The sequence below is a fragment of the Rhinatrema bivittatum genome, chromosome 3 (assembly GCF_901001135.1).
Source record: "Rhinatrema bivittatum chromosome 3, aRhiBiv1.1, whole genome shotgun sequence".
In the NCBI taxonomy this organism is placed as follows: domain Eukaryota; kingdom Metazoa; phylum Chordata; class Amphibia; order Gymnophiona; family Rhinatrematidae; genus Rhinatrema; species Rhinatrema bivittatum.
This window is the reverse complement of record NC_042617.1, coordinates 270,528,956-270,543,484: the sequence shown is the minus strand read 5'-3', so window position 1 is coordinate 270,543,484 and position 14,529 is coordinate 270,528,956. Positions and strand designations below refer to the sequence as shown.

The 14,529-nt window shown below is 46.4% G+C and overlaps 1 protein-coding gene across 2 annotated transcripts in view; it reads left to right on the top strand.

Annotated features, from left to right (window-relative positions):
• The first annotated feature begins 7,476 nt into the window (after positions 1-7,476).
• Positions 7,477-14,529, top strand: part of LOC115087419 (zinc finger E-box-binding homeobox 2-like) — a 163,294-nt gene continuing 156,241 nt past the window's right edge. For both annotated transcript variants that reach the window (XM_029594600.1, XM_029594599.1), the window contains exon 1: positions 7,477-7,675. In XM_029594600.1, the coding sequence (XP_029450460.1) occupies positions 7,525-7,675 (151 nt within the window). In that variant the 5' untranslated portion in view covers positions 7,477-7,524. The remainder of the gene's footprint in view (positions 7,676-14,529) is intronic.

The following is a 14,529-nucleotide window of genomic DNA, read 5'->3' as shown; positions in this document are numbered from 1 at the left end:
TGTGTGTATCTGTGATAACTCGAGCAGTAGCGGCTTGGGAACAGCCAAAGGAAAAAAGAGGCAGACTCTGGCTGTTCCTTAAGTGCAGTTTATTTACAGTAAAAACAAAGCACAGGGCATACACAGCAAAACAAATAAATTAGGAAGCTCACTCACAAATAACAAAGGGGCTGTACAAGAAAACCAAACAATTTAGGCAGCTCACCTTGACTTCAGGCAACATAAATCTAACAGTCTTAAACTTCATGTCACTCTGAAACCTTAAAAGTAACAGGTTTTAGAGTAGGGGGGACTCTGTCTGCTCCCTGGGACCTGCTTAATTAACCCTTCTAGCCCCTGAGCTCTTATACTCTGGTGAAGAGCTCCTCCCTTCACCCAGGATTCCCTGTGGGTCTGAACCTAAAGAAGGATTGGGCAAGAGTGCTGTGCCTGGTCCCTTACTGTGGTCTGACGGAGTTTTCTGTATACTCCCTCACAGTGGGGCCGATGCAATAAAAAGCGTGGAAAGTGGGTGCTGAAAAATCAGTGCCCGCTTTTCTAATGTGCACATGGCGCCCGCAAGGGGGGGCGCCATGCAATACCCAAATTAGGGGGTCGCTGCGGCTACCGGTTATAAAGACCGACGCCGGTAAACTCGGCATCAGTTTTCATAACCGGCCGTCTGCCAGTAATGAGGTTTAGGTAGTAGTTTAGGGGTTAGGGGCCACTTTGACATGCAGAGTGAGATGTACGAACAGAACAGTGCTCTCTTGTGAATATTTGATGTCCTTCAGAGTGAGGAAACTCACCCAAAGATGAGATTTGTACAATGTTCTCTCAACCTAGCTTGATGTCTCACTCTGCATGTCAAAGAGGCCCCTAACCCTTACACTACTACCTAAACCACACCTCGAGTTACTAGGTGGGCCTGCTATAGTAGCATAAATAGCTAACTACTACAAGGACCTTATAGATAGTTTCTCTCTCTCTCTCTCTCTTTCTCCATCCATCCATCCAGTGGTTGTAGGTAGGAATTGTGGTATTACTGAAAAGTTACTTTGCTGTAATACCTTTGCAAAGCACTAAGATAACACACATTGCAATAAATAGGCTATTACCATAAAACACACCTCTCTTCTTATTGCATGCAATATATTGATGAATCTAGCCCTAAGGGATAGAATGACACCCATCCTGAAAAGCCTAAATTAGCTCCCTAGAGTGCACTTTAAAATCTTGAACCTTATTTATAAAGCCTTGCGAGAACAAGGAGCAGCATACCCAAGGCATCATTTGATTACTCAGGCATTGCTTAGGGAGGCCCACTCAGCCCCTTAGATAGGCCCAGAGTATTTTACTTCTTCAATTAAAGAAGCAAGGATGATTCAGACACATCCCAATGTATTTAATATCATTGGCTCTTCCTTTGGGAATGTTAGCATTGGAGTTAAGAGTGTCTGGAAACTATTTTTTATCTTGCAGGACAGGGCTGAAGACCTGGATTTTAAACCAGGTGTTTAACTTAGTGTGAGGGGGGGTTATAGTGGGACAGTAAGGAGAGTGATTCCATCTTTCCTTATGCTTGGGACGAGGATTTTAATGTTGTTTTTCGTCTTGTACTTCCTAAAGCCTTGTGCTTACTTGGTAGGAAAGGATTTTATACTTTGGGGCACAGCAGCATAAAAGAAAAGGCCATGGGTTTGTTGGGGGAATGATTCATTTATCACTTTAATAAAAGGATTGAGTAAAAAAATAAAAGTAAAAATGAGGACTTCCTGGCTTATTAGTGTGGAATGTGGGTGAATGTAATGTTAATTACATAGAGATGGATACATTATTTTAGAATATTTATTATTCTGATGGATTATGATGCATTGCAACTCATGATTGTGATATATTGACTTTGGTGTTGCTAGTATTTTATTTATTATCTACTGGCATTATTCTACTGCTAGTATGTTATTGCTTATATGAATTATTTGGGGTTTTTTTATGTCATTTTTATTTTTTTGATGTACCTTATGCTGTACCAATATACACGAAGAAAGGATCGATGAAAAAGGACTTTTATTGAATCTTGCCCGACTCTGGCCGAGTTTCGCTCTTCTAGGAGCTGCCTCAGGGGCTTATCAGCCACAACTGTTGGCTCTTCCACGAGCACACTGTTTTTTAATATATGCAAGATATAAAATGTTGAATCTTTTCATACATTTGAACTATGTATGAGAACTGTGCTTATGGCTTGAAACCACACTAGTGTAGCAATGGTTTCAACACCAATATTATTTCTTGTGTATCAGCAGCAGGACTGCGGTACGTTCTGCTGCTGCTACACAAGTAATAATGTATGAAAAGATTCAACATTTTATATCTTGCATATATTAAAAAACAGTGTGCTCGTGGAAGAGCCAACAGTTGTGGCTGATAAGCCCCTGAGGCAGCTCCTAGAAGAGCGAAACTCGGCCAGAGTCGGACAAGATTCAATAAAAGTCCTTTTTCACCGATCCTTTCTTCGTGTTTATCGCTGCTAGCCATCTTGGATCGGCTTCTGTTTTGTTTTTTGGGACCTTATGCTGTACCATGCTTAGAACGCCCTGGTGATTAGGCATGCAACAAATAAAACAAAATAATATAGTTTCAATAAAACATGCTGCTTCTCCTTGGCTGGTGAAAGCAGACAAGTCCACTAAAATGGAGGACAACAGGGTTTGTTCAAATGGAAAAGTTGCTCCATTTCTCCAGAACAGCTTCTAGCAATCCATATTCAGGGGCATTTGTCCGGTTAACTCAGAAGTTATCCAGCTAAATATTTTGGCCCTTATCCAGCTAAATGTTAGCCGATATCATATTATTCGGCTTGAATTTATTTGGATAGCTTAAGGGCATTCCGGGAGCGATTCGGGGAGGAGTTATGTTAGCTGGATAAGTTATTCAGAATTAGCTGAATAACTTATCCAGCTAAGTCTAATCGTGCCATAGAGCTGTACTGAAGTTAACCAGAAAAAGTTATCCAGCTAACTTTAAGATTGCCAGCTATATTCAATAGTACAGCTGCAATATTGACTCTACCAGCTACAAAAGTTAGCTGGATCAGCTTATCCGGCTAACTTTGCTATCCAGACAGTGACTGAATATGGATTTTGTCCTGCCCAAATGATGATTTCTAATAACACGGCACCATCCTGCTACCACTGGAAAATTGTGGGGCTCCCTATTCCCTTCCCCAACTAGATTAGCACAGGTTCATTAATATGCACACTTGCTTGCATTGCAGTTTCTTCTCTGACTGGTGTTAGGGTGGTTAATTCCATCTCCAGGCTGCTTTTGGGAGATAAGTTTGGCATCACTGGAGAGGGGACTGTTTCTTTTGCACGCCTTGAGGAAATTCTGCAGACCTCCGTTTAGATCTGGGTACTCTTCATGTCTGTCTCCCCTATGTTAGCGCTGAAGAACTCTCTCATAACCTCTTGGAACACGTCCTGCTGACCCCCAGGATATCCATAATGAATATGCATGAGATAAATCCGCATGTATTGGAGACCCAGTGTATGAACATTTGTCGTATGTATATTCATTGCAGATATTCTGAAAATATGACTGGCTGTGGGATCATTAGGGCAGGTTTGGGAAGCCGTATTCTAGGCTTCTTTCTACCCCCTCTCTGGCAGATCACATTCTAGCAATATTCTAGGCATGTTCTAGGCCAGTAGACCCCAAGCCTGCCATGGGGTGCCCCTAGCCCACTGGCTTTTTAGAATATCTGCAAAGAATATGTGTGTGAGAGATTTGTATGCACAGCATGATAGAGATGATAGAGGTGTTTAAAATCATGAGAGGTCTAGAACGGGTAGATGTGAATCGGTTATTTACTCTTTCGGATAATAGAAAGACTAGGGGGCACTCCATGAAGTTAGCATGGGGCACATTTAAAACTAATCAGAGAAAGTTCTTTTTTACTCAACGCACAATTAAACTCTGGAATTTGTTGCCAGAGGATGTGGTTAGTGCTGTTAGTGTAGCTGTGTTTAAAAAAGGATTGGATAAGTTCTTGGAGAAGTCCATTACCTGCTATTAAGTTCACTTAGAGAATAGCCACTGCCATTAGCAATGGTAACATGGAATAGACTTAGTTTTTTGGGTACTTGCCAGGTTCTTATGGCCTGGATTGGCCACTGTTGGAAACAGGATGCTGGGCTTGATGGACCCTTGGTCTGACCCAGTATGGCATTTTCTTATGTTCTTAACATGTGTACTCATTGCAAATATCCTGAAAATGTGACTCACCAGAGAGCCCCCCCTAGGACAGGTTTAGGAACCACTGTTCCCTGTAGGTACCCGGATCAGTCCAGACTAGGTTATACTACTCTTTTAGCTCTTGGAGTAAGAACCCCCTACTTACACCCTCCCGCTACAGGGATCCCTCTATTTACTTATGTCATTATATTGATTGCTCGCATAACCACCAATAGACCCTGTAAGTAAGATACAATAAAAATTAAAACTTAACACAAGACATGTACACACCTATGGACTTATTGTTCCATTTCCCCTAAGGAAATTTGTAAAACCAGGAGTGGGTCAGCCTGTCTTATTCATAGGCCGGTGGGTTATCCCACCAGTTCTGTAAGACTAAGCTTGCGTACGGAAAGAGAAGAGGCTTTCTGATGAGCAGCTGGAGTGGTGTCACACAATTTCCAGCTTCCCTTCGACCCCAAGCATTTCAACCTGATGGGTATTCCACCAACTGCCCCACTGCTGCACCCAGCCCTCCACCCACGTGAATGCTGATATCCCTTCCCAGCTGAAGGAAGGAGGTTTGAAAGCACAGTCCCTCACCCACCGCACGCTGAAGGATAGAAGGGAAGCAGTTAGTGTTACACAGACCTCTTCCTTCCTGATGTCTATTTTTAAGGCTAAGCAAAAAAAATGTATTAATTTATTTATTTTTTAAATCTCACATGATGCCGTTCAGACTCTCCAGGGACTTCACACTGTTTTGTGTCCTGCAGCACCAACTAAGGGGCTGGTCAGGTGTGTTAAAGGTATCAGCCCCACACAGAGCCTAGGGCTCACACCACAGGGCAGTTAAGAGACTTGCGAAAGGTCACCTCGCTGGACGACGGGCTTGGGATGGTAGATCAGGGCTTCAGCATGCCCACAACTTGGCTTTCACCCGTAGGATATACTGTCAGCCCGGGTATGTCATGGAGACAAACCTACTGGGGTACGGGGACAGGAATGAAACCTTCCCCCACCCACCCACCCCCCCCCCCCCCTGTCATTCTCGCCCTCCCTAGGCTTCCCAGTTGAAGTTCTCTGCCCAGGACGTCCACTCATCCCATGTGCTATTATCCCTTCTTCAGGTGTGCCAGTTCCTCCCTTTGTATTATCTAATGCGGAGCCCTAGAAGGCATATCTTGTTAATAATGGAAAAAAAAATTGCCAGCTGTGATACCTGTTATAGGACTTTCATTAAGAATTATCCAAAGATGATTTGCAAAAGCTTTCCAGGGCACCCCAGTCTCTTCTTCTTCTTAGTCACATTTTTGGATAATCCAATGCACAAGGATGCACAGGTGAGTGTCCGCTCCATTGTGTCTTGGATTGGATTGGGTGGGTCAGTGCTTCCTAACCCAAGCAGCACAGCCGGTGGAAGGTGAACTAGGCGACCGCCTAGGGTGCCGCAGGTTTGGCGGGGGCGGCCCAGCAGCCACCTACCGCTTCCACCGGACCTGCTCTGAATTGTGGGAAAAAAAACCCAAAAACATTGTTCTGGTTCCCGACACCGGTGGCATCTGCAGGACCTAGGCGATTGGACCTCCTTCTTCCAGCCCCGGGGGACCGGAAGAGGAAATGTATTGAGGGCTTGTGCGGGCAAGAAGAAGGATGCCCGATCGTTGCAGCTCGAAGGAGTGGGCCTGGAAGAAAAGGCTGAGTAGATCACATAGCGCAGATTCCGCCGGGGCCGCGCGGCTGCAGAAAGGCGGCATCGGCCGGGCTATGTGGCTGAAGAGAGGCAGCATCAGCCAGGCCGCGTGGTTGATGAGAGGCCGCCAGAAGAAAAGAGAAGCAGCAGCAGACGGCCTGTGTGGTCAAGGCAGGAGCCGTGTCTGCTCAACAAGGAAGAGAAGTGAGGTCTCCTGATGCTGTGGAAGTCCAAGAAGAAAGCTGCTGCCTGCACCTTGGAGAGAGAGAGAGAGAGAGAGAAAGAGTGCATGCCGTGTGAACATGCTTGAGTACATAATTTTAAATTGTGTATGGGGAAGTGGGGGGAGTGGGCGCCAGGCTGTAAGGTTTGCCTAGGGTACCTAGCACCCTTGCACTGGCTCTGCCAAGCAGATTCTGATGACATTTTTAACCTTAAAACTGAGCAGATCTGAGCCAGGAGAGTCTCAGAGGAACCACACATATAGGCTTTACCTGAAAGTCTCAATGTTAGGTGGGGACTCTTATTGTTGCACTGGGACCCTTTATAAGTTTATGTGGCACTGTTGTATATGGTTAGATAAAAACAATTTTTGGTAGGGCGCCTTTCCATTCTGTAGTACCTGGCATTGAGAAGTCTTGGGGACAGGCTGTAAATGAGATGCTGGCAGCAAGCAAGACCTGGCCTTGGTTCTCCAGACCCTTGCAAAGGTACCATTGGTCTTACATCCTCAGGTGCAGAAACATCTTCAGCTAATTCTTATGTTGGGCCAAAAAAACCCCAAAACGCTCTACAGCTTGTAAAGAATCTGGAGATTCTGTTCAGATGCTACCCCTCCCTCCCCACCCACCTCTCTCCACCTACCATGCAGACCGTACTCAGAGCCGTCTACAAATTGCATTGCACTCACAGAGCAGCAGCAGCAGCACTGTAAACTCCTGCATGATGTCACCTATGACATCATGCTCCAAACCGCCCAATCAGGGTCTGGTGTAAGAGACAGGCTCCGGACATGGCTTCCCCTAGGACTTCTGTTTAAATTCTAACTTGAAATGGCTTTTTTTTTTCCAAACGTTACAAACTGCCCCCCCCCCCCCCCTTCCAAAACTTCTAGCTGTTTTGCAAACCTTAGCCCCTAAGTACAGAACTTCCCTGCTGGTCGCAGGCCCTAAAGAGCCGAAGACCACAGTTCTTTTTTTTTTTTTTTGCATTTAAACTTGCGAATGAAAGCAGACGAAGAAGTAAGAAAAGAAAACCCAAAGAAAAAGTGAAAGAGAGAGAGAGAGAGAGAGACAGTGTAAGCAAACTGATGTTTGGGTTTTGTTCTAATTGCTGACTGGGTTATTTACGAGAACACATTAAATCTGGCAAAAAGAAAGAAAGAAAAAAAAAGCCCTTTCACTCCTCCTCCCCGCCTCAGAGGTGGTTTGGGGTTTTGGGTAGATTTCTGGAGCCTGGGCTAGTACAGCCCCTCCGGTGGGTGACATCAGCAGAAAGCTGACAGCAGCGGCGGCGAGTGCCGGGAGGGGGGGGGACTCCCGAAACTTATGATGCGAGGGTGCCAGAGTGCGTGGAGGGCGGGTGAGGGAAGGCAGACGGCGCTCTGCCTGCGAGCGGCGATGCAGAGATTCTCCCCCGCCTGCTGCTACCAGCGCGAGCCCGCTGCGGGCATCCCAGGCGGCGGCGGCCGGCAGCAGGAGCAGCGGCAGAGCATGGAAGAGGAGCCCCGGGGCACTCGCAGGAAGCAAGCAAAGCCCAGGAGGAGCCAGGGTAGGTGCTGCGCGCGCGCGCGCGGTGCGCTGCAGGTCTCTCGCCCGAGAGGGAGGGACGTTTAGGAAAGGTGCAACAACTTTCCAGCGGAGGTGATGGAGAGCAAACAAGCCTAGCAACAGCAGTCAAGAAAGCCTGGGATAAGTACAGGCGATTCCGTATCGCAGCAGGAAGAGAGTCTCTTCGATTCTCTCCGTTTCTCTGCAGTGTGGTAGAGCAGGGCATGTCTGAGTCAGAGAGGGGGGGTATGGGAAACTCATCCATGACGACCCATCAGATGCCAGAGCAGCAAGTAGTACTTTTCTGTAGCCAGGTAAGAGATCAGAAGGATGAGTGGGTTTTGTTGTTTTTTTTTTATGATGATGTGTAGGTTTAAATGGGTCTGAGGTGAAACCTGTTGATTCTGGTGAAGACGCGGAGTTGCCTTATGACCCGTTTTGATTGGGGGCAGTCCCGGTTCTGGCATCTGCATTTCCTGCCCTGCCCTGAAAGTTTCCACTATCAGGGTCCTGATTTCAACCGTGTGTAATATTTTGCAGTTAAGTCACTGAACCAGGGCGATAGGCGGGGGAGCCCTCTTTGTCCCTGGTTGTGCCAGTCCTGTTCAGTTTGTGCCGACCCACTTTCTATTCATGCAATCTAGTGACCTTAAGAATGTGCGATCCCGATGAGAGGGTTTTATTTATAATCCTTTCCTTTCTGCTGGTTCTGATCACATACACTCTAGGATCCCAAGAATTAACTTAGGTTATAAACCTGTATAATTTATTATTTGCAAAAACACCAGTAGGGTACAAAACACTGAATAAGATTATCCACTTGATTGGAAAGTCTTTGCCTCCAATAGCCTACAATGTGAATTTGAGCACAGAGAAGTTAAGTGACTAGCTCAAGGTCAAACAGTGCATGATGGACGAGGGAGTGGGATGTAGGCATCCAGCTCTGTGTTCTGCATATGAAGGCTATTAAAAGAGATCCATTGCATGCAACTGGATTTCACAAATATTCAAACAAGCAGTCAGAAAACCCCGCCCTGGTCACAAAACTCAGGACATCGAGTTGGCTGGGCCCTATACTAGGATGCTTGAGACCACATCAGCTGAAGTCTAATTATACACAGGATCCTGCCTGTGGGGTGATGCTAGAGAAATCCAGCTGTTCTCAGAAAATCCCAACACATGTGTCTGTGTATGGGAGCAAACGCCAGATGTGTACATATATGCGCATGGAACTTAGGGTTGCCATCTCACCCCAGGTCAGCCTGGTCCTGGTTTCATCTCATGGCATGCATGGAATTGTAGTTCTGATTCTTCCTATTGATTGAATACCAGAACTACAACTCCATGCATGCCCTCAGGCAAAACCAGGACTGGATCAATCTGCTTGGATGAGATGAGGTGAGGTGGCAAACAGTTCAACATGTATATGTGGGCACCTGTGTATATGTGTATGTGTGTGTGTGTGTGTGTGTGTGTGTGTCTAGCAGCTCAAGTTTGTGAAAGATTCACTTTTTTTTTTTTCTTTCGCTCAGCAGTTTCTTCCTTTTGGGGTCCAGCTCAGTCAAAACCAGTCTCCATAGAACTGTGTCACTATGAGCCACCATTCACAAGCTCCTGGAGGGGGTTTGGTTTTTTTTTTCTACACCCAACTCAGCCCAGTCGTCCGGGTGACAGTCCTCAGCCAGGGGCTGGAATCCGGTACACATGCATCCTAAATCCATCCAGTAGGTGTTTGCCGTTCATCAATGTCGGAAGACCTCCCCAGACCCAGGGGCTGTGAGCGCTTGCATCCGCAGCATCTCTAGCCCCCAGGAATCAAACCCAGGTTCTCCACACAGCAACACAAGGCACTTGTCATTGAGTCATCAGGCTCAGTGTCCAGGTGGCCATTTTCTGAACGCGAGGTGCCAACTCCCTCTTCAGAATTGATTCCAAAAGTAAAAAAAAAAAAGAAGCAAAAACTTGTAGTCTGCATAGACCATTCTTTTCCCTGAATCACGCGAGACAACACTGCTCTCCCAGGCCGTGCTTTAAGATGGGGGGGGGGGGGGGGGATCTAGGATTCTTCCAGTCTTGTGTTTGTGCAGGGCTGGGATACCCTGTGGAAATACACTAAGTGCAGCTTGCGTGCAGTGTTTCTCGAGCAGCGCTGTCAGTCTGACTCCGCCATGTCAGCACAGGATCCAGATCCACTCCTAGATGTCTAACTTCAGTTCCAAGCATCGGAACTGCACTGGACCCAGGCTGCACACGTTCTGAGCAAGGCACAGAGAGAGAGAGCGGTCGGTCATTGGGTGTTTGAGGCTTAAGGGCAGTAAATTTGGTGTGGCAATGGGTTGAGGGGTAGGAGGAGTAATCCAGCCATTTGGGTGCTGACTGGGACATGATGGGTCTGGCCAGTCTTTTGGGAATGGGAAAGGGTAGTGGGTTGGCCAACGTTTGATGGTTCATGTCTTGATTAGGCGGAAAAAAAAAAAAGATTATAAGAGATGCCTTGTGTTCAGTTGGGTTCTTGAGACACAGGAAGAGAGAATGACTTGCCCAAAGTCACACACAGGACCAGCGGCAGAGAGGGGAATTAAAATATAGCACTGCACATCACATATATATATACTTCTGCCACTACAACTTACTATTTCTAAATCACTACTAGACATGCACAGCACTGTGCGGATACATATAAGAGACAGTCCCTGCCCCATGGAGCTTACAGTCCAGCCACGACAAACTTACATGACAAAGAAAAGTGTGCGGGAAGCGTATTTACTGTAGAGAAGTCGTTAGCATTCCAAAGCAGCCTCAAAAAAGGGAGTTTTGAGACTGGATTTTAATTCGACCAGAGAGGGAGCACAACGTGCGGATTCAGGAGGTCTGATCCAGGCATAAGGCACAGCACGGTGGAAAGCGCAGAGCCAAGAGTCGGGAGTCAGCAGTGGCGGAGAAGGGCACAGATAAGAGCGACTTGCCGGATGAACGGAGTTCACGAGGAAGGGTGTAGGGGGAGAGAGAAGAGAGGTAACGAGGAGCTGCAGAGCTGATTGCATTTGTAGATGTTTCTAGTGTGCCTACATAGTGGAGGAAAGACAGAGAGAAAGAAGGAGACGGAAAGAGAAAGAGAAATATAAAGTGAGAGAGAGACACTCTAGCACCTGGAGATCCCCAGAGGTGGGTGGGTGGAGAAGGAGCTCCACGTGGTGACTCATGCTCCAGTCCTGCAGTGCGACCCAGCGCTGACTGCGTGGGAGAGCCCGCCGCTGGGTTTTCTGCTGCGCGTTCTTTGATGGGCGCAGGAGGGGGGGACGGGACATCCTACGTGCTGACAGCACACAGCTTCAGGTTGTTCCAGCAGGGGCGGAGGTGCTCCGGTCGCTCAGAAACTCTGCTTTGCTCTGCAGCTGGGGCCTGGGGTTCCCCTTCTCAGATTCCTCTCTGGAGAGGGGCCCGCTGAGCCTGAAATCTCGGGCCCTTTCCCTCAGGTGGTTTTTGCTCTGTATCAGGGGGTGGGCAGGTGATTTCTGAGAAGCCTATGCTGGGGTAGGGGGCACTTCTGCGCTGACTGCAGCTGGAGAGAGAATCACGCCTGCCCGCATTCCTCCATGCACTGGTGCTCTAGTTTTTCAGGGAGAACTGTTGTAGGCTTCCTTGGCTTGCACCGTGGGCTGCGCAATGCCGCCGCTGTGGGATTGTTTGGGATGTCATGATCCATTATGCTACTTTTCACTGGAATTTACACACACCCGGGGAAAGTCACAGCCAGAGTACCAGGACTTCTCTGAAAGCCCAGCCCTTCCCAGTACCAGGACCTCTCTAGGTCACGACCAAAGTCACAGACGTCTTTGCAGGTTTCAGATCCTGTCACCACTGTGTTTTCCCTTTCTGGTCATTCATAGCGTCAAGGATGGTACATCGAGCCACCCATAGCTGGAAACAGCATTTAAAATTTGCTTGGGAACAGTTTTGATGGTAAACACGAAAATGCCAGAATAGGACAGACACACCCATTCCCCACGTCGCCTGGGATTTGGCCAAGGGGCATTCCTGGAGCTCTCTGGTTAGAAGATGTGAGAGAGTATGTTCCAATACAGTGACAGGCGAGACATGGACCAAATTTCCCAGCTTATAGCAAGAGTAATTCAGACTCCTGTAAACTAGGAACTGGTGGCAGGTCAACTCTGATACTGGGTCAGAGATACAGGGAATGCTTGGATCTGATGGAGAATGTAGGAAGAGTGCATTAGCGTATGCTTGTTGTATTTGTGCATATGGGTGCTATGTGTGCTGTTGTTTATGTGTATATCTTAGTGTTTATGTGTGTGTATGTGCATATTTGTGTTTGTGCTGTATATGTGCTCCCAAATTATTTATTTAAGTTCTTTTAATATACCGATGCTCAAGACCAGGTCTTATCGTACCGGTTTACAGTGTAACTGGGGGAAATCAATTAACAACTATATTGAAAGGTAAAGTTACATTAAACAGGGAGCAAGAACATGGGAGTTGGAAGACAGAAAAGATATATAAACGAATACAACCGGAGAGTATTAAAAACAGTTAACTAAAACAAGAGAGTAGCGATTCATATAAAGGTAGCTGAGTTCGGCTGTAGATATATCATAGGCAATTATTAACATATTATTTCCTGAGGAAGGAGTGATCAAGGGGAGGTAAGCATGGGGGGGGGGTGAAGGGAGGGTAGGGACTGGGGGGGGGGAGGGAGGGAGGGTAGAGGGTGGGAAGGTGAGAGTCAATGTTAGTTGATGGAGGTTATTTGTTATGTGTTATGTGTGTTGTTTTTGTATTGTGTGTGTAGCTTGTATGTATGGTATGTGTTCAGCCTTGTGTAGCTTGTATGTATGGTAGCTTGTATGTATGGTATGTGTTCAGTTATTTGTTATGTGTTATGTGTGTTGTTTTTGTATTGTGTGTGTAGCTTGTATGTATGGTATGTGTTCAGCCTGTTTTGGTTGACCTCACTCTATCTGGTAACCCTGTATTACTTGGAGCTCTGACTGTGCATTTGTTAGTCTTTGTGGATTAAAGGCCAATCCCAAATACAAATGATTATCTATGATGCAGACAGCAGGTCTAAAAATGCCAGGATTCTGTGCATAGGAGTTGGAAATCAAGAGCTGGATTAGTTGCTACAGAGAACAGTCTGGTTAATTGAAAAAGCAGATCTATATGTCTGCATACATAACGACTTGCATATGATTAATAGCTCTGAACTCCAGCAACCCACTAGGTGTAGAGAGCCTGCCGGATTTTTGGCTGATAAGTGCATTTGTACCTGCCTCATACAGGTACCACCACAGGCTCAAATAACCTGAGCATGCACATCCATCTTCAGAGAGTGTGCACACCCACTGATTCCATTCGTGGCCTTTCAGGCACCTTTTGCTGAATTACGAAAGGAAACCGAGTCTCCTCCGCTGACCTCCCACGTACACATTACACAGCGAGCCGATGGAAACCCAGCAGGCCTCCCGCACAGCAGGTCTGAGACTTGCACATCCACTGCTCGAGGTGGGGAAAGAGTTGCCCTTTTTGGGGGAGGGGAGGTGTGGCGGGGGGGGGGGGGTGGTGGGGGAAGAGGCAGGCAAGTGATCATAGTTTCCTGAGGTTTAGGATCCAAAAATGAGATCTGTGTGCTTTGTGAAGCTACATCATGCACGGCTGATTCTTACCCCAGCTCTTTGTGCCATCCGTCCGGCTCTTGTTAGGGAAGGCCATCAGTTGTGGCTCTTCTCATTACCGCTTCTCATCCATCTCTCATCTGGGAGCCACTGCACATGGGGGCCTCTCTTCTTACTTCGGCCCCATCCAGTTCTCATCAAGGATCTGACGTGTGCACTCCCCTTGCCTTACTCCTTTCCATTGCCTTTCATCTGAGCTGAGGAAGCACAGGAAGATGCTGGGAGTGCAGGCGGCAGACACCCACAGATGTAATAACTATTATCAGCGGAATAAGTGAGGAACTAAAAACTGGCCTTTGAGACATTTTCTCAAAAATACTTGTAAAAAAAATCACTAAACTAAAACCGTTAATATTGAGCTCTTTAGAGGGAATATTGGTTAGATTTTAAGATGATTTCAGAGAAGGGAGGAGGGTAATCTATAATATGATTGCTTGGTGCACAGATATTTTAAACTGTAAGAGGCGGAATGGATAATTTTCTTTTATATGCTGGTATCTTATTGTTTTATTTGTATGATATTAGTGGTGTAAGCTCTGAAGATCACTTTGGGCGATCTTTTTCAATCTGGAATGCAATTACTACATTTTGCTAAATAAATAAAGTTAGGTGATAATATTCCCACATTGCATCCAAATTGCCAGCCCGCCCCTCTTCGTCCCCATCACTACTTGTGAATTCCTGTTCCTTTGAATCATTTCAGTGCGCCTAGCTCTTCACCATTACTAAGTAAATTGGGAGGCACTGCCGTGCTGTTCATCATCAGAGCCTCTCTCTTTCCTCCCCAATCCATGCAAGTGTGGAACTGACATGTGTAAAACATGAACACAGGACAGACAGCTGTTGAATAGACTAAGAAAAGAAGGGCTTTAGAAACAGAAAGTCTGTCCATATTGCAACATGCATACAAATATATAAAATCATTATTTGGAGAAAAAAGCAAGAGAGACTAGGAGTAAGCCCAAAAGAGGATGCAACACAGTCAAGAAAAAGATGAGCTATTTTAAAGAACTCAGTTAGTACTGCTGCTTTTAGATGTCTTACTAGCAGTGAGGATTTTTTTTATCTATTACATTCAAAAGAGATGTTTTTCAAGATCTATTTTCCTGTTGGTACAATCTCTGTTTTCAGCCTTCTGCAGACTCCCACGAATGCAGCAAAG